General features: G+C 31.4%; 1 protein-coding gene across 7 annotated transcripts in view; it reads right to left on the bottom strand.

Moving 5' to 3' along the window:
* The window catches only part of LOC132702990 (complexin), a 444,845-nt gene that overhangs the window by 6,680 nt on the left and 416,748 nt on the right, over window positions 1-21,417 (bottom strand). For all 7 annotated transcript variants that reach the window (XM_060671970.1, XM_060671968.1, XM_060671967.1 and 4 more), the window contains 2 exons: window positions 18,849-19,009; window positions 286-415 (listed from right to left, as the gene is read on the bottom strand). In XM_060671970.1, the coding sequence (XP_060527953.1) occupies window positions 286-415; window positions 18,849-19,009 (291 nt within the window). The remainder of the gene's footprint in view (window positions 1-285; window positions 416-18,848; window positions 19,010-21,417) is intronic.

Raw genomic sequence — 21,417 nt, forward strand, 5'->3', positions numbered from 1 at the left:
AATTAATTTCCTAGTTTTCATACATTAAACATAAAACTGTAAACGAAGGTTGCATTTCTAGCAAATTGTGCATAAAAACAAATTAAAAAATCACTACTGGAACATATGGACGCTTGCAAAAACTAATGTACTTCCCAAAGCTGAAACTGAATAAAATAATAATGTACATAAAACGAGTGCTTCCTTGAGTCGGTGCTTGAAATTGGGCTTAAAAATTTGGACATTTTGTCGTTTAAATGACAGTACAGCTTTTACGGAGTCGCCTAAACGCTGCTACGCACTCACTTGTCAGTTCGTCCTCGTCTTCCGCTTCCGCTTCTCGCGCAAGCTCCTCTGGTGTTTTCTTTTTCCGCATTAATGGATTTGGTTCTTCTACGATCGGGTCGACAACTTCCTCCTTTTTCTTTATGTTATACTGCAAGAAGAAAGGCAATTGTGCGTCATTAAATAGAAAAAAAGAATACGGTCAAAAAAAAAGTATGCGAAACTCGACCACCTCATCGAACTTTGTTCAGCACTTTGACTTAATTTGAGAAATAAAATTTATGAAAAATTGATAAAAAAATAGAACAAACTTGAATGGGCCACATACAATTTGGACAGCAAAATTGATCGAAGTTTTGATTACATGTTTTAGTGTAGTTCTTTTGCTAAATACTAAATTTTGATACCAAAAAAAAGTTAATGTTTTCATACGTCTTTTATATTGACGTTTTTCTTTAATTAAAATTATTTAATACAATGACGGAAAAGTTTATCTGTATCGGTAGGAATAACTTAGTTGAATATTTTTTAACGATTTGTTTGACTAAAAATGCCTTTCAAGCCTTACTTTTATGTCATGAAAAGTATTTCGTTCAGTACCTAAATAATTAATGCACAGGTCGCAAAATTGTTTATTTTTTGAATTTGATATAAATTTAAATAACCAATTTTTTCCCGTTATAAACATTTATTTACTTTATAGTTATTTAGATGAGATATATTTCAAAATATAATTTAACATTCGAGTGAAATAATAAACAAATGGGAATACAATAGGAATGTTAATGTCTTATTGTGGTAAATAAATTTTTACAGGGTGTCTGGTGACATATAACACAAGAGTTTTTCTTCATTTGTGACGATGCGCAGTAATCCCTCAAAGGGAGTCAACCTGACTCCGTTAGGGAGTCGCTATAAATTAACGGACTCCCTACTAGAGTCAATTTGACCCCGATTAAGACTTCCTCTTCTCATTAGCTGTTTGGGATCATCTTATTGATTTCGTTTACCTTTTAAGGATCGGTTGTCAACAGACGTGTTATGGAACTTACTTTCCGGACAGGTTACGTCAATAATTTTACAAATTATTTTATAATAAATTATGAAAAGATATACTACACGATGATAATATCATTATAAAGTTTATACATATTTTTTATTATCATGGATTATTTTATTACTTTTATTATTATTATTGTAGTATTTGATTCTTCGTGTTTTTCTAAGTTTTATATAAATGTAAATGTAATTTGCCAAACAATATAGTTATAATTTTTACAATCTAATAAATAAAGGTGAAACACTCAATTTCAGCTATAATTATTAAAACATTAAACTGAAAAATAATCAACCAAAATCTGATTTTTTAGAGCATGTGTTATTTCAAGTAGGATACAATTTAAATTTACTGCATCGACTAAAAATCATTTTAAATTATCAAAGAAAAATTTGCTGAAATTTTTCGAGATTTATTTGCGTCCTACGTGTTTACAAATCGTGTATATGTCCCTCCATTACAGAATAAAGAATGGACTAAAGTGGCTTCCAACAGAATCAAAAACGAAATATCCAATTTAATAAACATATTAGAGTAAATAGTTTTTTTTTTATTACAAAGCACCTCCAGTCAAAGTATACGAAAACATTAGGCGATGAAAATTACAACTATTTTTTATATTTGGCGCTAACACTGCAGAAACAAATCCTTATTTGTAAAATCTAAAAACATTACATTTACAATAATATTCCGACTGATGAATAAATATCGATAATTACACTGACAATACTCATAAAAATAATACCTTATCATGTAGCCCGCGGGAACCAAGTAAAGAGATAAAAAGAGTAAAAGGTCTGTTTAGGAAAAATCATTCGAACTCGTTTTCAAGGTCGGCAGGAAATTTTTGACGATTGAGGGTACTTGAATTTACAATCACAGATAATCGATTTACAGTGTTTGGTACAAACCATATCCTGTTGTTTTTAGAACAAAAAAAATAGAAATGCGATCGATACAGGTGTACTATAGGGCATATTTACTTTTCCAGATCTAAGATTTGATGTTTCGACTTATATTATAATAAACATAAATTTCTTTGCCACGATAACCTCAGTATAATATATCATGAAACAAATTGGAAACAAAATGAATATTGGAAATCGACTTTTATAACCAATTATAAAAAATAAAACAAATAAAAATGGCAATTTCATTTCTTTCTATTTTGATATAGGGACATAATTTTGGTGTACAATTTTTAAATAATTACAATTAGAAATAAAAACATTTTAGAAATATTTTTCTGGTTTGTTACTAATTTATTTGTCAATATATTTTTGAAAAATTAGTTATAATAGTTAGTTATAACAGAAATTGTATTAAAAACTTCCGGACTAAGCTATATATTTTATTGCTACTTGCAAGTAAAATATTTTTTCGATCACCAAGTGACGAAAGTCAAAATTGCATCAGTAGCTAATATCGACCAAAAACAAGTGACACATGCATGGTCAGTGCATAATTGTTTTTTTTTTGGTTAGTTGGAAAGTTGGAAAAATATATACACATATAATATAATGATAAACTCACTAAAATCACTTTACAAGTCAGCGTCAGAGTCAGTAAATTTAGTAGATTTTTATAATAACGCCATCATTTAAATTTTATGATACCTGGCGAAAGTTTTAGAAACACTGCCCAAGTTATTTACACGACCACGATGTAATCTTCTTTATTGCGTGACTATGCTCTAGGTAAGCCTCACTTTAATTATACTTATGAGGTGCTTTAATTTCCCTCCAGCGCTTTTAAATTACTTACGCAGCAGCAACGAAAAGATGTTTTACTAGCTCCAGTCAGGTTTTCAAACGAACATTTCCGTTAGTTCCTCTAGGCAGTGCAAATACATTTAAAATGTTCAATGACACCGTCTGCAGGGAAGAACGCCACTTAATTTTGGCATAGATAAAATTAATTTTATTAAATAAGGACTAGGAGAAAAAATACAAACACCTAAAATTAATTAATTGAAAAAGACGTACAGGTATTATTATCCCTATATAAAACAACAACCAACAAAACAAAAACAATGAAGAGAAACAACAACAAATAACTAAGCAACTATTTAAAAATGTTTTTAAGTAAATAAAATCCCTTTTTCGCTAAAAAATTTCATAACTAAGAAAATGTTATTCCATATCGATTATACGAATTGCAAGCAGTCACAATCGATTGTCTCAACCACTAAAAACTTAAAAAAAAACCATCAATATTCACCCATTCTGTCCTATCGTATATAAAGTTCGGCAAAAAAATAAATAAATAAATAAGGTCTTTTATTATAATGTCATAGCCATTTGCAAAATATAGATATTTTTTTTCAATATCTAGAAAATCAATACCATTTAGAAAATGATTCTACGAAATAAGAAAAAAGTAATTGAATGTTTGACATCACACCGATATCTTGATGTTGAAACAGCAATTATAACCAGAAAGCAAAGCAAGAAACAAATAGTTCTTTATTACAATACTATGCCTAATTAATTTTTCAGAAAACTAGGTTTCATAGACAAGGAACAAATTTATAAAGATAAAAATTTATTAGATAAAAATGTCCGACAACAAGGCATTGTATTAGCTGAACATTCAGGTTGGTTTTGCTACATATGCCAAATGCTGACCATGAAAAACTAATAGGCGTCTTAATTTCTGCTATTTGGTTTCCTATGTTTCCTTCTTGTCCAATTTTCTTGTCTGTGTTGGTTAAGGTTTTAGTTTTGATGTAGTTCAAATTTGATACCTAGATTTTTAGCCGCTGTGTTAACAAGTTAACAAGGAAATATCTGTTCTGTAGTGTTGTTTACTTATTTTTATACATTTTTCTTCCCATTAATTTTTTAAAAACAGATCTAGAGCCTGATTAAAACGTTTAGGCAAGAGGGAGAGAGAGACAGTGAGAGAAAGAGAGAGAGAGAGAAAGAGAGAAAGAGAGAGAGAGAGAAAGAGAGAGAGAGAGAGAGAAAGTGCGAGAGAGAGAGATAAAGTGCGAGAGAGAGAGAGAGATAAAGTGCGAGAGAGAGAGAGAGAGAGAAAGAGAGTGCGAGAGAGAGAGAAAAAGAGAGAGAATGCGAGTGAGAGAGAGAGAGAGAGAGAGAGAGAGAGAGAGAGAGAGAGAGAGAGAGTGCGAGAGAGAGAGAGAGAGAGAGAGAGAGAGAGAGAGTGCGAGAGAGAGAGAGTGCGAGAGAGAGAGAGTGCGAGAGAGAGAGAGTGCGAGAGAGAGAGAGTGCGAGAGAGAGAGAGTTCGAGAGAGAGAGAGTGAGAGAGAGAGAGAGTGAGAGAGAGAGAGTGAGAGAGAGAGAGAGAGAGAGAGAGAGAGAGAGAGAGAGAGAGAGAGAGAGAGAGAGATCACAAAGTAAATATTTTTATAAACTTAGGACGGTTCGGAACCGAGAAGAGAACTACAACTAATTGCAATACAAAAATCATGCCTGATGGGCTATTATTATTGTTCATAAATGTGAGATTTAAATTAATTTGAAATAATTAAAAAAAAGAAAAATATTGTACTCGCTGTCGAATTTCTTTTTTACAAATGGAACTATTTTTTTATTTACTTTACGAAAAAATCAGGTAGATAATATAAAAATTGTTATCCTAAAACTACAGTGGCGTACTATGTTATTTAGGAAAAATATTCTACCAATACTTTATTCACCGAAGGAAAGTATTTTACGCAAATATAAATAAGCAGCAAGTTTGTGTTAATTTTGCTTTAGATGTGTTAATTGCCGGCACCTACATTCTCCTGATAAATTTGCAAAACTTAGATATAACAATGAAACTATGCGTTTCACCCTCTTTAGTTCAATATAATAAGTACGTATTATATCTTCCCTTAAATCCAATTACATTGTAGTTATTCTTCCGCTAATATTTACATCGAGCTATTCTTATTAGCCATTCATAGTGAGTTACCATGAATTAAAAACGAAATAGTCTAATTTCCGAATAGCGTGCCCAGCTATAACGAAAGCTGGTAAGAGAATTTTTAAGTGCTCGTTTTGCATAAAATCCTCTCCGTGTGCTTTTCGTAATAACACTCATTTTCCTACCCTGCATGCTCACGGTCCCCGAACGAAAGCGTGCTCAAGACGCAAACGTTACACGCAATCCTAGCCCATTAAGCGATATGTTCGATTCTCATGAGTAAGCCAACCAATTAAAACTAAATACAGTTAACTATATCGTGTACATTGTCATTAATAGCACATAATTCTCGAGATTCAGTCATTAAACTAGAGAAAAATTTACCGATAACAATTTTTTCACGCACCAACATCCAAGGCTCTCGGTAGGAATCGAATCACAACCTTCGGCAAGTCGAGTTGGCAGGTCTAACGCCTTACCAACCGAGCCATCCTCGGTCGTTACGGTAAAATTTTTAACTATTAAGAATAAATAGCAAAACATCTGTTACAAAAATTCGTAAAGCGTTGTGATTGTGTGTGAATCGCTTAGAAATTAATTGGAAACAGATCTGGTAATGTCAGATGAAGCAAGAAGCAGCACCTAATATTATAGCTATAGCTATGTTTTTTACTGCTAATTTCAGAAAAAAATTGATACTTTGCAACAATGTAAGCAACAACTGGAAACCGATCTAAAAAATTCATTGCAGGAAATTAAATTTTCGTAAACGAACAATCTGGTGTTTGTTCTTAGGTTTTGCGTTTGTAGAAATTGTTAGTTAACATTCCTAAACGTTAGCGATAATTCCCCTTTTTAAGGGTTACGCTCAATTCTTTCAACTATTTATAACAAGTGCAGGATATGCTCCACATTGGATGGTGTAAGACTTTCATCTTTCGTAGTGGACCTTGATTTGTTGATTTCTCCAAAAAATCATACAATGCTCCTAATTAATTTATTAAATTAATACATTAGATTGGAAGAAAAAATAACATTTATTAAAAATTCACACGTTGTCATATGTAAGGGTTTGTCTTGGAAAATCTTAAATCCAATAATGTTCTTCACAGCAAGGTGGGAAATCTTTATAACTTTTGAACAGTTTTATTTAGAAATTGGGTTGGTTTTAATTATACAACAAGTTTGGCAAACGCCACATTAGTTATACGTATATAAATTTATTCAACTCCACATTTTTTTCTGAAATAATATATTACGTAAATAAAATAGATTTTATTTCAAACTGGTTTAAAGAAGTTTGTAAAACTTGCGAAATTAATATAATGCCGCAGTATTGAGTCATAAAACTTTCTTTTTGTCAAGTTTCTCCCTCTGCCTACAATCAAGATCAACTAAAACTACTAACTAGTTAGAGTGGTGAAGTTATAGTGCGCACAATGTGCAATTCTGACTTTTCAAACTTATCGCAGTTCAATAAAATTTACCCGTAAAACGCAAAACAATGTACCGAGTCAAACTAAATTACGCGGCACACTTTTCCGTAAAGGCTTTTTCGCTTAAGTAACTTCGTGGCAATAAATTTTCTGTTTCTGACATACAGAAGTTGCCAGAGGCGAAGGCAATAAATTTCTGAAGCATGTCTGTGACCGTTTTTACGAATATATATGCGTTTTTGAATTATGGCACTTTTGATAAGAAGGTAAGAAAATTCGGTTAAAGTACACCGCTGTTTTTTTCGACAGCGAATGTTTTTAGGTAAACGTATCACCTTTTTTTTAACAAAGAATAAGAAATGATTTTGAAAGGGGGAGTATTTACAATATGTACCATTCGCTATCGTATTATAATAATAGCTGATACAATAAGTATATTATAATAATATTATTCATATAAAGAGAAATATAAGAGAAATGGATCGTTATGGGAGAACTAAAATTTCGACTAACAATCCTTTCACCAGTTTTATAACGGCATTTAGTTCATTCGAGTCCTGGGATCCCAGGGTAAATTTTAACGCAGACGCAAGAGTCACAGCTTTGGTCCTTGTTGATTGTACTATATGTTATACTGGATTCACATAAGTATTCATTAACATTAACACTAATTTCAAAGTTAGAGCAAAAAGTTAAATGATTGCATGAAACTATTAACATGAACACTCAAAAGTTAACCAACTTTTAACTTTTCATTAATTTCTCAGGTGAGATCAAATCTGCGCATATGTGATGTTTCAAATTGGGCTGAATTTATAACCCCAAAATCGAATGCGTATAACTGAAAAAGAATTTTTGGATTATTTACTATTTTCTGTAGAGGCCGATTATTTACTATAATAATAATTAATAATAATTAATTCACTAAATGTCACCCTTCAACCGTTGTTTACTTAATATTAAGGTTAATGTTAAATTACTGCTAAATTAATTCACGGATGTTTGTTGGAATCCAACATTATGCCCGATTTTCAAGTTACAACAAGATTCTCCACAAATAAGAACAAGGTTACTAGTTACACTACCCTAGTTACAAAGTTACTAGAGTCCGGATGGGCCCGGAAGGTTCGCGGGAAAAGCGGGAAAAGGGTGATGGATCGGTCCCTTTTAATTAAGGTACCCTCCAGGGTTATAAAGAATATTGTCGAATTATATTTGTAAGTGGCCGAGTGACCCTGGTAGTCTTGGCCAATAGGAGTAAAGGAGGAGGAGGTTACTACAACCTAACCTAACTGCTGGGTTCGTCGTGAGCATTGCACATGGCGGTTAACCTCCGTTTGCTCCCAATAGAATCCCTTGTAATCTTCCCCAAAACTTTTAAATTCGGTTTCCACTGTGTGGATTTAGGGTTTTTAGTGTTCAGTGAATGTTTTAAAGTTATAATCGTTGTCGGTCCCGTCATTTTTTCCTGTTCACGCCGGTATGGAGGCCGGATGGGCCCGGATGGTCCGCGGTGGTAGCGGGGGAGGCCGTGTTTTGCTATCGGCTAAAGACTTTTCAATAGTGTTCCAATTGTCGTTTCCATTCCCGTCCGAAGGTAATGGATCCGTCCAGTCTCTTTTAATTAAGGCATCCTCCAGGTTATAAAGAAAATGTTGAACTATATTTGTAAATGACCGAGTGATCATAGCAGTCGTGGCCAGTAACGAAGCTAATCAAAACTAACCAAACTCTAAAAAATAACCTAAAAACCTAATCTAAGATGTTACATATTTATTTAATATAGAACAATTTATTGGATATGTAGTGTATGAAAACTACTTTCATATACGGTATGAGAGTAAATGTCAAAAATACAAAGTGTTTTTTTTTAATGTCTATTTTTTTCTGTTGATATATATTTATAAAGCAAAATGTCTCGCATATACCAAACTCTTGATATCGTTTGAGCGGGAAGGCAATGGTTTGCAACTTCCGCGCTACTTATGAAGTTTCTGTCTTCCAGTATGTAGCAAGTAAAGCCACTTTTAATCTGTTTGGTTAAGATGTACATTTTGGGCAGATTAAGACGAGCAACCGACTGCTTAATGCACTAGAAAGAGTATATACTGCTTCAACTCTCTCGTCAGCTGTCCCAACGGAAGCTGTTCACGTATTTTGATTAGCTTGTGTGAAGGGTCAAGAACATTTGTACCTGGTACTGTCATTTGTACCTATTCGAATGTAAAATCTCACAGATAAACACAAACTGTTTATTATCCAGAGGTTTTTTCGTCGTAAAGTTTTTCCATGCAAGCAGACATTCTACTGGTAAATGAGTTCGACGTTGCATTGCATAATATTATACCATTACTTAATTATATTATTAAAAAGTGATTTTTCCATCTGCATATTTTTAGGCAAATGTCAAAATGTTTTTTGATAAATTTATTTCATTCTTAGAAATTAAACAATTTAAATAATATTTGGGTTTATAACTTAATTACTAAATATGAGTATAAAAATTGTCAAAAGACAGTAAATAGGAGGTGTTGTTTCATTATTGGTTGTGAATAGCATGAACCTTTTTTAAAATGCTGAATACGAAAAAAATATAATCATTTTTTTCAGTATGTGTATATTATTAAATTTTTTATATATCAACACTAGCTACTAAAGAAAATCAACTCTAAATATATATCATAAGGCTTTCAGTCGAAGAAATCGATACATATATTTAATTCTGCAAAGGTTACTTCTGACATAACATTCAAAATATGTTACAAACATATTGGATATCATATATGAAGTATGTCTAGAATTTAAATTAAATAAATTTAAAATAAGAAAGTTGTTACTTGTTCATGTAACAATTTATTATTTGAAAGGTAAAAGTGCATCCAAATAACTTTTGTCTTTCAGCTTTTTTGGTATATTTTAAAGCTATCGAGATAAGGTGTCATTCCATAATAAACGGGTATGTCTATAATGGCGCTTTTCGATGCGTCTAGCCGCAATGGATCCAACTGCATTGGATCTGAAATTATGTTATTAACAAATAGGAATAATGTTTCGAACGGATGCGAGAAATTCAATACTCTAATTTATTGGGTTTGGATGGATTCGATCCTATGCAACCGCATATCTTTTACCATCGGATTTGGAAAACCTCAGTTTTGAGGCTTTGTGTTATAGACGAGAATCTAATCACAGTATGCATATATATAATCTAAACTATCGGATTGGCTCAATCGTATCGTATTTAAACAATAATGAGATAAGCATAAATTTTTTTCGAATGAATTTAGATTTGTTTAGTTTGTTTTTATGTCATAAAAATAAATGTGTAGGCTTGTAGCTGATATTTTTGCTTCTGCATTCGTTTGGACTTCCAGCAATTTAAAGTCTAGTCTATCTAAAAAAGTTTTTATTTTGCAAAAATCAAAAGAATTTCATATGATACACTACGTTACTCATACCATGAATAGCTGAACAAAACTACTTTTCTTAAAGCTGAAGGATGGGAATCGGAATTGCCCTACCGAAAACCAAAACATCAGTAACTCTACACGATCTACGCATTATAGAAATCTTTCCAGCGATCTCAAAAAATTTTGACCGCGGTCCAGATATCGTACTTGCTTGATTACTCACAGGCATTTGATACGTCTCTTATTATTCAAACTTAGGTATCATTAAATCCTTGTTATATCTCATATTTTTTGAAGGTCACGAAAAGTTATGGTGGATGGTGCATTTTGGGAAGGAAACAAATAGTGAGTGGGCACGTAACCCCAGTGTCATGCTGAATTCTAATTTACATTTTACTGAATATATAAGACGTTCTGTTTTGTAAGTACATTTCACTTATTATTATTTAAACGAAAAATTAAGAACAAAAATATAATTTACACGATCGCTGTTGCTTCAGTACTAACAATATCACTCTGCCTTTTTTAATGTTTGTATTTGGTTCTGGATGATCCATTCTAACAATAATTTTACTCATAAACTTTTTTTCAATAAACAGAACACAAAACGAATATAACACAACTTTAAATACAATATTATTCAGTTCTTTGGCGTAATAGGTACAGCTTTAAATAAAAAATGTTTTACTTATAACAACATTCAACTTAATAATTCTTTGCCGCATTTAATAAATCGTAAAGTTGAAAAATTCATAGTTTTCAAGTTTATTATGATTTTTAATATGTGGGCCATAGTATTCAATGACAGGTTTATATATTTTTTTGGGCCACATATTTCAAATTTATTTAGGCTCTATCTACATAAAATAGGTTTTAGTATGGTAAGATATGGTTTTACCAATTAAGTTTGAATAGACTTAGACTAGGCTTCGAATTATATATACGTTTTCTTTAACATTAATATAGTTTGTTATGAATAAAGTTGATTATTATTATTATTAGTTACAATAATCTAGCCAGTATAGTAAATTTCAAGTTGCCTGACTTTAAATTCATGAAATTAAATTTGAAAATATCGAACTCCCTAGCTGCGAGTGCTTAATCTTAGGCAAGAAGGAGTGAAGCTTAATTAAAAATTAATTTTGTCAGATTTAAAAACGCGAGTACACTACTTAAATCATAATGAGGTGCTATGCAAACAGAGTTCCGCTTGGCCTAGGCCTTATAATTTCTTCACTCCCGAATCGCGCTCTAAAAATAGACCAGTTCTCGAATTAATGCAACCCCTAATGGCATATATGAACCCTAATTGCCTTTGTAGTGTAGTGACAAGGGCTAAATGAACATTCGGTGCATGCATACAGAATTAAGCAAGGCAGACGCAAAAAATCTTTTGAAGTGCAAAATCCAGATTTTTTCTATAAGCTGTCGTTTGTTTGAAAGTACCTGCATACTTTAACTTAATTGCAACACAGGGTATTTAATTAGCAGTGGAACGTTAATTGCATAGATCAGGGTAAGCGCAAGTCACCTGACAGCCCTGAAAAAGAGAACCATTATATCGGGATTTTTGAGTGAAATGGCGCAATACTTTCGAGTCTTTATTGTTGAAATTGTTAATGCTTTAATCGCGATTATAAAGCTATTGAAGAAGGTTTTACAGAAAGATGACCCGCTAAACATTTTCCAAGATGACTTATGCACATGTGGTAGATATACAGAACAACAGATTTCTAATGATTTAAAATACGGTGATGTTATGTTTTTCGATTTAACAGAATTTTAAATAATAAATTAACTAATTTTTACCGTGTACTATGTTAAGTGGGTTTTAGAATCTGACAAACAAAAAATATAGGCTTGACCCATTCTGAAATCGCAGTTTAGTTTTTCAGAAAACGCAATGACCTAGCTATATAAAAGTCACACGGTGAATTATTCAATTATGAAAATTTGTTGATAAACTTCTAAAACTACTATCAACTGAAAAATCTATATTTCATATGGGACACCCTATATTTTTTATTAATTAAAAAGTCTACAAAATTAACTTTCGAAAAATGTAAAAGTTTTGAACGGTCAAGTAGGTTTTGGCGAACAGTGCGTGAATGTAATACAGAAAACAAGTGCGTACTAGTAGCTGTCAAATTGTGATTTCCGTTTTATAGGATTTGGTTAAACCTTTAACATAAATTTCAAAAGTGTATTGTTTGAATTTGTCTACAACTAGTAAACAATTAGTTTATTAATTAAACCAAAAATATTTCTACACAAGCACAAAAAAATTACAACAATTTTTTCGATAAGCGCCCTATAACTCTGAAACGGCGGTTTATACCATTACATTTTTTGTTATGAATCGAGCTACAATGGTAGTTTAAAGATGAATTAGAAATTTTGCCCACCCTGTAAAATGTTAGGACAGGCCAACTTTATGAATAGCATTAGGCATATTAGGACATTTATTTTCTTCATAACAGAATTTTAATTGTAACAACTTTAATTTTTATTTGCGAACTCATAAGCCAGTTGACACACAATCAAATTGGCACAAAAGTGTTAAAAATACAAATACGAAAATACTACTTTATTTAAAAAATACATTGCCTTTAGAGCTTTCAATATTTGTGCGCGTCCATCGAATTTTGTTTTGGACAAAAGCCAGTTGGAAAACTATGTAAAATTACAATTTCAGTTTAGGTAACCGAAAGGCAAAACTTTTGAACGTACAGAACAGAAAATTAGTATACGAAACTTATTTAAGCGAAACCCATTACAAAATTTTAACAGTTAAATCCATTAGAGCTTAATCGGAACTCCAAACAATTTCGAAATATAGGTATACAAACAAAACAAGGTCTTTCAAATACTTGGCTTTCAAACGAATACATTTAATTAAGCCCGAGTTTATTTAACTTCAATTATATTATAATGAAGTTTTAATTTCATTATTCTAATCAGTTGGTTTGTATGGAAAACGATTCCTCCAGAAAGTTCGAAATTTTCAATTAAGGCGGTGGATTTGAAGAATTAATTCAAGATTTATTGTTTGTTATTCATATAGAAACCAGAAACATGGCTACTGTAAATTAATACCTTTGCGTGCAACTTTACTAAGAAGTCCATCAATTCAAAAATTTGGTATTAGCGTTACTATACATCGTTCGATATTGAAAATTTTTCTTTCAAGCGAAAATTAAAATAGCGGAATCAAAAGACTAAACTATTTGGACATGCTATACGCATAACGCATGAAACTTATTTTGACAGGGATATGCATAGTAGGACCAGACCAGATCTTTGAAAGTAGATGAGTTTTTTTTCCTTCTCTCTGGTATAGGTTTATGTATAATGTGGTCCATTAATTACAGGATAATACCTTGTCTCAGAATATACTTACACAATATTATAGATACATAACCTACACCGAAAGCTTGTGTTACAAATATGGGGTTGATTTTCTTATAGAAGCGGTAGTAGTGGTATGTGTCAAAAACAAACATTACAAATTTAAATGCCATTTTTTTTTAAATGGAAGACAACGGCGAAATATGATAGACAACAAAATGATCGAGCACTAAAAAATGGCACCCACAATCTTATAAATAAGGCCTGGTAAGCACATAAGAAAATCAACTCCAATTGTTTAAAAAAGGCTTTCAGTTGTAGAAATCTAGACTTGCAAACTGTCAATTTTAATATAAACTTCAAAATATATCAAAAACAGGTATAGAATATTATATATGGAATATATATATATATATATATATATATATATATATATATATATATATATATATATATATATATATATATATATATATATATATATATATATATATATATATATATATATATATATATATATATATATATATATATGTATATATGTATATGTATAGAGTTCTCCGAAGAATTCAAAAAAGTTCACGAAAATACAAATAAATGATTTCAGAGAACGTAAGAACTTAATATTTAAAAAAAAAATAATAGATTATGGAAAAAGGTAATAATAAATAAATAATATAATAATAATATTAATAGCAATAATAAACGAGTCCCCCTGTGCCAGGTGGCCATTCAAGAATGGCACTGGACCGCATCTTGTAATTGTCGTAGAGACTTGGTGTCAAAAAACTTAGATATTACTAAAGCGGCATCAGGTTGCGTAATCGCATTCTCGAGTTCGAATTTTTTCCATAGAATAGTTTTGGTTAGTTACTTTTGGTCCTATTTCATCAGAAGGGGGTGTCCGAACATTTTCGTTAATAAAAGTCAATAACTTAAGAATGGCTGATCGCATTTTGTCAAATTTGGACTCGTTGAAAAGGGCTCTTCTTAAACTATCAACGCTGCCCTGAGCGGAATGATTCCAATTGCTTATATCGCGGCTAGAGGGGGTTTTGCGACATCACTACAAATAAAAATTATATTTTCGGTCTTATTGCATCAAAGTGTAGCTAAGTAATAGTCTGACACGCTAGTGAAAACCGCAATTTGATATATCTTTCCTAACTCGCAAAAGAAATAAAAACAAAATAATGTCGCCATCTTTGAAAATATTTTAATTATTAGTAAATATTCATATTTGTTATTTTAGTAAATATACAAATTTACTGTTAAACGCCAACATTATATTTAAAATGTCAATAATAGTTAATTTTTTTCATTGACTGAACAACTCAATGCAATATTTTACAATAATGAAAAACAATAATAGAAGTAAAACATTAAGATTTTTTCGCTATAATGCAAGATATTCCACGGCATAGATTTTAACAGAAACCATTTTTAATATTTTGAAAATAAACATATCAATTCCATCTAGGTAAAAACTGTATTTTACCATAAATAAGGCAGAAAAAATAAGCTACCAATCGCTGCAATGCTAATATGATTGGAACTCGAACACCACCATTATAATTTTTGCTATTTTTTTTCCAAAGCATTCTTGGATTTAAAAAAATTCGTGCGACGCTATAAGCAATCTAAATCAATTTGATAAAGGCAGCGCTGATAGCCTAAAAATAACCCTTTGCAATAACTACAAGTTTGACAAAATGCATCCAGTCATTCTGGAGTTATTGAAATATATTTCTGAAAATGTTTGAACAACATTCAAGAATGCGATACGTCTCCCGGCGGCCATTCTATAAACTTAATGGTCACCCGGTGCACCATATCCCACACTGTACTCACTCAGATCTACCGTTCATTACATCAAATTTTGAAAATCCACGTTCAAGAAGATTTCCTACCCACGGTCGAAATATCTTTAGATAGCACGTATATAACTATGACCTCTTGTCTCAAATGGAAGAACCAGCCAAACTTTTACACCAAGAATCATCTGGGAGCAATAAATTTATCCAAATTACATTAAGAGAATTACTGAGATAATTTCAAAATTACGTCGATTATCTAGAATATTTTACCTGTGATAAATTATGATTTCGTACTTCTGTTGTCCGTACCCGATCCGTACCTTGAGATGCGGTAGCCGAGTTTCATATTAGGGGTGGTCGATGTTAACACATTTGCATTTTTAATTATTTCGATAGATCGGCTATATCTCTTCACCCGCTAACTGGCGGAAATAAATTCGTGTACCGTCCTTGGGTCCTAGTTGACCCCCAAAAGAGAAAACCAGGAGAGGATATTACATTGTCCATTTATTTTCGTCCATTTGGATTAAGTGACCGTTAACACGTCTACAGCCGGTCAACTTTTTAAGGTCGGCTAGAATTTGGCGACCGCAATTTTCAGGAGGGATAACTATTCTCTCCTGGTTTACCATGTATTACCCAGTAATTCGAGAAAATCGATATCGTGAGTAAGCCCCACCTAGGTAAAATTAAATGTAAAAAAATGGCTAGCTATATGCGCAATATTAATCACTATAAAATAAAATATTTTAAAAATATATTCAATGGTTTCTATAAAGTGTTACATTGCTTTTGAATTTGAAGTTGCCAACTTGCTGGGAAAAATAGATTTCTTAAAAAAAACATTTTTCTTATGATCTCTACTTATTTTATAATATAAAAATTGACCTTATTATAGTCAAATGCATTATTATTTGTTTCTATTTGCCAAAAATAAGTCGTTAAAGAGGATATTTGTTAATTATTCGCAGAGAAATAAAGATACAGTTGGAAATAATAATAGTATATTATGCAACAAGTGTGGTAAATGGTATTTGAGTCACGCGTATATATGGCACAAGCGGAGCGCAACGGAGCGAGTGTTTAATAAACTAGTGACTTAAAAAGTTTAGGAAACATGTTGCATACTATACTACAACCGTTAGCAAGAAACTGACGTGCTAAAGTCACGCTTCCGGCATGCTAGTATAATTAGGTATTTTGCAGAAGTGAGGAGAAAAATTAATTTAACAGTTTTGTTTTAGATAGAAAAGTGCAACTGAGTAATTGGTTGTTCAAGAATTCTACCAATACCATCATGAATACAAAGTTCAACATTTCTCTAGAAATCGTAACTCACATTTTGACAAAACTTCCTGTCTCTCGTTTCTTTTCCCTTTGTTGTAGACGGTTTACAGTGACATAAAAAGCTTACCGAACGTGTTGCATACTATACTTTTTCTACGACCGTTAGTTTTTGGTACAATTTTTGCAAAACAACACGAATACATTCAAATGACCGTCAAACAAACAAACGCCAAAATTCAAGCCCTGGGTAATATCTCCGAGAACATCCGATTGCTCCCAACCCCGCGTGGTAATGTATTCGTGTTGTTTTGCAAAAATCTTGACAAAAACTAACGGTCTCACTTAAGTCACTTATTTACTAAGCAGTCGCTCATTGCAAACGTTTACAACACCTATTCCCTAATATTCTATTTTGAGCAAATAGCATATTAAATCGAATATTCAAATTAAAAATGTAAATGTACGATTTTCAATTTATAGATAGTGAAACTTACATTGGTAGTATGGAAAAACCTTAACAAAACCAGTAGACAGGCGATATGAGTTAAATACAGGGTGTTCCGTTTAAAAAATAAAAAAAAATAGTTAAAATTTCGTCAAGTTGGCGAGAGTTCAAAAATCTCTGGTATAATATAATTATTTGGTCACTATACTAAACTGTTAATAATGTATTTGAACATATTAGGTTTATTTTCATTATTATGACCAGCAAGCTGAATGGGTTAAACCCGATGGTGGCACGAACTTATCTGCGTTCCAAGAACTCGTGTCGTACAAAGCTAGTCCAGTCATTGAACTGAGGTGGCTTTTACTTGATGAAAATCCATTTATCAAAATAAATAAGAACTAAAAGTTCAGATTTTCACGAAATTATATATTTTGACATGACAATTGTTTCGACAACACCGTATCTTTATCAAATGTAATATTTACAAACTACCTGCTACTATATATACGGAAAAATGACCATAAAACCATAATTAATGTTCTTGTGAGAATTTCAGTTTAATAAAGGAGAGGTATTTAAATCTAATTGATCGTTAAGCAATACATTTGAATGTCTCATTTTGTTAATCTCCATTGCTTCCAATAAATTTAATTTTCTACTTTTTGTGACTGTATGCACAAAATATCAAAATTGTCGTCAAAAATGTGTTTTTCTGTATTTAAGTGTGTAGCATAATTAGAATCCAGACTATTGTTTCTAAACGCTCTTTCATGTTCGTTAATGCGTTTTTTGTTTGTCCAATATAAATTTTAGGACAAGATCCGCATTTCAACCTGTAGTTCGTAGACTTTTCGTTTTATTGCTTTTCAAATATTTTCCTATTGTGTTGTTAGTCCGGAAAGCTATTTTTAAACCACATTTTGACAAATATTTTGAAACTTTTTCACTAGGTTGTCCTATGTATGTAATTTTTTAAATTGTTCGTGTTCTGTATTAGGTTTCGGATAAATAGAGTTTACTATTGTCTGGATTTGTTTTCTATTTATAATTTATATAAGGATATAAGGGTGATTTGAGTTGTTATGTATGACTGTGTCCGTGTGTGAAGGTTTATGACATTCTCACTTAATCCTCTAGAATTTGACACATTTGATTATAAAGTTCGAACAGACATTTCATCTATCATTCATAAAAAGTTTATTAAACAAAAACTAAACAAGCAAATTAATTTCTAATTCAAAAATGGCTGAAAGCAGGCCAGTTATTACAAAGTATACCGACCACCAATTTTACAACAGGTTCATAAACTTAACAGACACAACATTTTCTGAAAATGAAGTTGAATTTCTGGGAAAAGGTTTCAACTTTAACTTGCAACCAACAGTCGTACATTAATAGAGAATTAGACTGTTTAGGGATCGATTGTGAATTAGCAATTAAGGACATTAACGATTCTAATTTAAACAAACATGTATTAGCGAATATAATAAACTCTCAATTAATAGATAACAACAAACACAAAAAAATATATACGGAGTTCTATTAAAAAACCTTTATTTATTGCGAACCTATTGTGAAATATTCTGTATTTTGGTTTTGATTTTATATAACTTCTATTAGAACATTGTTTCAAATTTGCATCACTCTGTATGCAGACAAAACATATTCTTGAGTAGCAGCTTATATAAGTAGGTGAGGCTTAGGTGCTAGGTGCCTATTTTCAAAATTGATATGAAATTGAAAATTACAAATTAGAGCTTCCATTGGTTTTAAAATTCAGTCATTGTGGTTAGCAGCGAAAACTTCCGAGGGACCATTTTTATAGATAACTTTCAATAATCCCATACCTCGTTTAGGAAAATGTACATGATGTACTACTACCACATTTATCTGACGTTAAATACCGACCTTGTCTCTAATCTCTTGCCTCATCTTCTCCCTCTCCTCTTCCATTTTTCTGTGTTTTTCCTTTCTCCTTTCTTCGGCTTCTCGGATTGCCTCCAGCCGTTCCCGTTCGGCCTCCTCCTCCTTTTCTTTGTCGTCACTATCATCATCTCCGCCGACAGCTCCTGTAAAAGGACAATTTAACGATAAACCTTTTCTAGTGTAGTCAATGAATTCTCAATCACAAAAGCGTTCATGAATATTCGAATTGAAGTTGCCAAAGGAGGCGATCGTTAAATCAAAAGCGGCGGATTATTAAGAATACGCCAACGTTCACAATTCCAATGAAAATGTTTAAGTGTGGCCTAATGAAAATCAGGAGAATATTTCTCCTTTTAATTGTTGTGCTGTTATTAGTACATAATATATTAGTATTATATAAAACTAATTATCTAACACCAGAAAAATAATGAATATTAAATGTGGTTTCTTATTATAAGTTTCGAAGAACTAAAATATAAACTTAAAACAACCCAATTGCATTTAAAATAATTATTTCGGATATGATTGTACCAACCGTCAACCTACTGCCCTTAAAAGCTCCGGAGGAAAATGTCTATATCATTGTTATTATTTTTTTATTGCAAATATGTATCCGGTAAATACCTACGAACAGAGTGAATCCAATTTATATTTATATTAACTAAGACGATTCCTTTTATTTTTACTGGTAAAATGAAGAATAAAGAATAATTAATTGCATTACACCAGTGTTTTTCAAAGAGAGTGTTCATAGCTTCATCGGTAGAGGATGCTTAAGAAGGATTACCACAGGGGTGAATCTTTGATTTTGAAGAGGTAATTGTCCCAGTATGGGCGACGAGGTACAGTATTAGGTTAACATATGGTCATTGAAATATAAAAAACAAAATTTATTAAGTAAAATAAAAACAAAATGCTGGAAACTATTTTTGAGTTTCTGAAAAGGCCAGCAGGGAGCGATATTGTTATCTTGAAATTTAAAACACAGATTCTGCAAAATTTTCAAATGTTAACCCTAGTTGAAGTGGAGTCGTTAAAAAAGACTTGTCATAGGCTATAAATAGTGCTATGAACAACGCTATTGTTGTTGCTTATCTTGCCACTAGGTGGATTTATCTGATATAATCGCAAAACATTAATTTTCTGGAAAAATAATATATGCAACATAATGAGTAAATAGCTAAATAATGGTTCAACAAAGCAGTAAAAACCGCACCTCAATTTCTTTATCCTAACCTAAAATATTAATCAAAATTGGATTTTGTAACAAAAAATGATTTTAAGGGTTGTTATCAATGTTTTATTTCGAATTTACCAAATACACGCTAATTTGCATTTATGTCAAATGATATTTAAAATAAAACTATTTTTTTCCTTCATTTTGGCATGCTGTTATTATTATTTATTATCACCGCTTCGATCACTAAATAAATAAATAAAATAAAAGTAATAAAATAATTGTGAAAATTGAAAACAAAATTTGTTGTTATCTGACCAAACGTTATGCATCATCACGTCCTGATGTTTGCCAAATTCTCTTGACGATCTAGCGTTTTAATTAGTTTATATTTGTTAAATATTTATTGCATTAAAATTATCTTATTTAAACCTAGTACCTAAAAGTACCTTAAAGTACCTAGAACGAATCGACGATTTAGGATCGAAGAAAAATACTCATTATTTTAATACACATTATGGTACTTAAATAATTTAATAATTTTTAAAATTGTTACTCTTCAACAATTGGTTAGTTTACTAAACCTAATTATTAATGAATAATGAATAAGTGCTAAAACTAAGTTCTTAAAAGCGGTGCCCTTCGATTGTATTGTCAAAAATTAATACAGATAAGTAATAATTAATAATAATAAATAAAAATAAATAATAAATAATAACGTCTGGATTATTCCTGCGTCGGTTTTGTTGAGTCGAAATTGTTAACGTTTCGATAATCATCCTGTGGAAGTTTCTTTAAATTAATAATATTTTGTTTTGATTTGAAATATCATTCCCAATTCTAAATAATAAATTAGTGTTTTATTTGATAAATTCGGAATACTTAGAAATCAATAAAAACCCGTATTCATATATTGAAAACAATATTTATTTTTAGGTTGGGATAAAGATATTGAGATGCAATTTTCATTGGGTTGTTGGGCCCTTATTTGACTATCTAATGACATAGAAAATACATTTTTTGCGAATGTCGAAAAAATCCACCTAGGAAATCTACCTAGGAAATCACAGTCCCATCACACATAGCACGATTTATAGTCTAGGAAAAGCTCTTTAACCTTTCCAAATTTGTTCAAATATGTTAAGCCGTTTTGGAGATTTGGATATTTATTTAAAAAAATGTTCGAACGCCCTCTACCATTTTCTATTTTAAGATGGTACTGCAATTATGGTCAAAGTTAGAAATTGAGTTTTAAAATTCAAGATAATAAAAACGCCCCCTGGCGGCCATTGCAATATTACCTGCCAAACTAGAATTTATAGTACCACGGGGCCATATTCCAAGTAAAAAAAAAAATTAGAGTTTCTTTGTTTT

The sequence above is a fragment of the Cylas formicarius genome, unplaced genomic scaffold (genome assembly GCF_029955315.1).
Source record: "Cylas formicarius isolate icCylForm1 unplaced genomic scaffold, icCylForm1.1 PGA_scaffold_6__28_contigs__length_40554024, whole genome shotgun sequence".
NCBI lineage: Eukaryota > Metazoa > Arthropoda > Insecta > Coleoptera > Brentidae > Cylas > Cylas formicarius.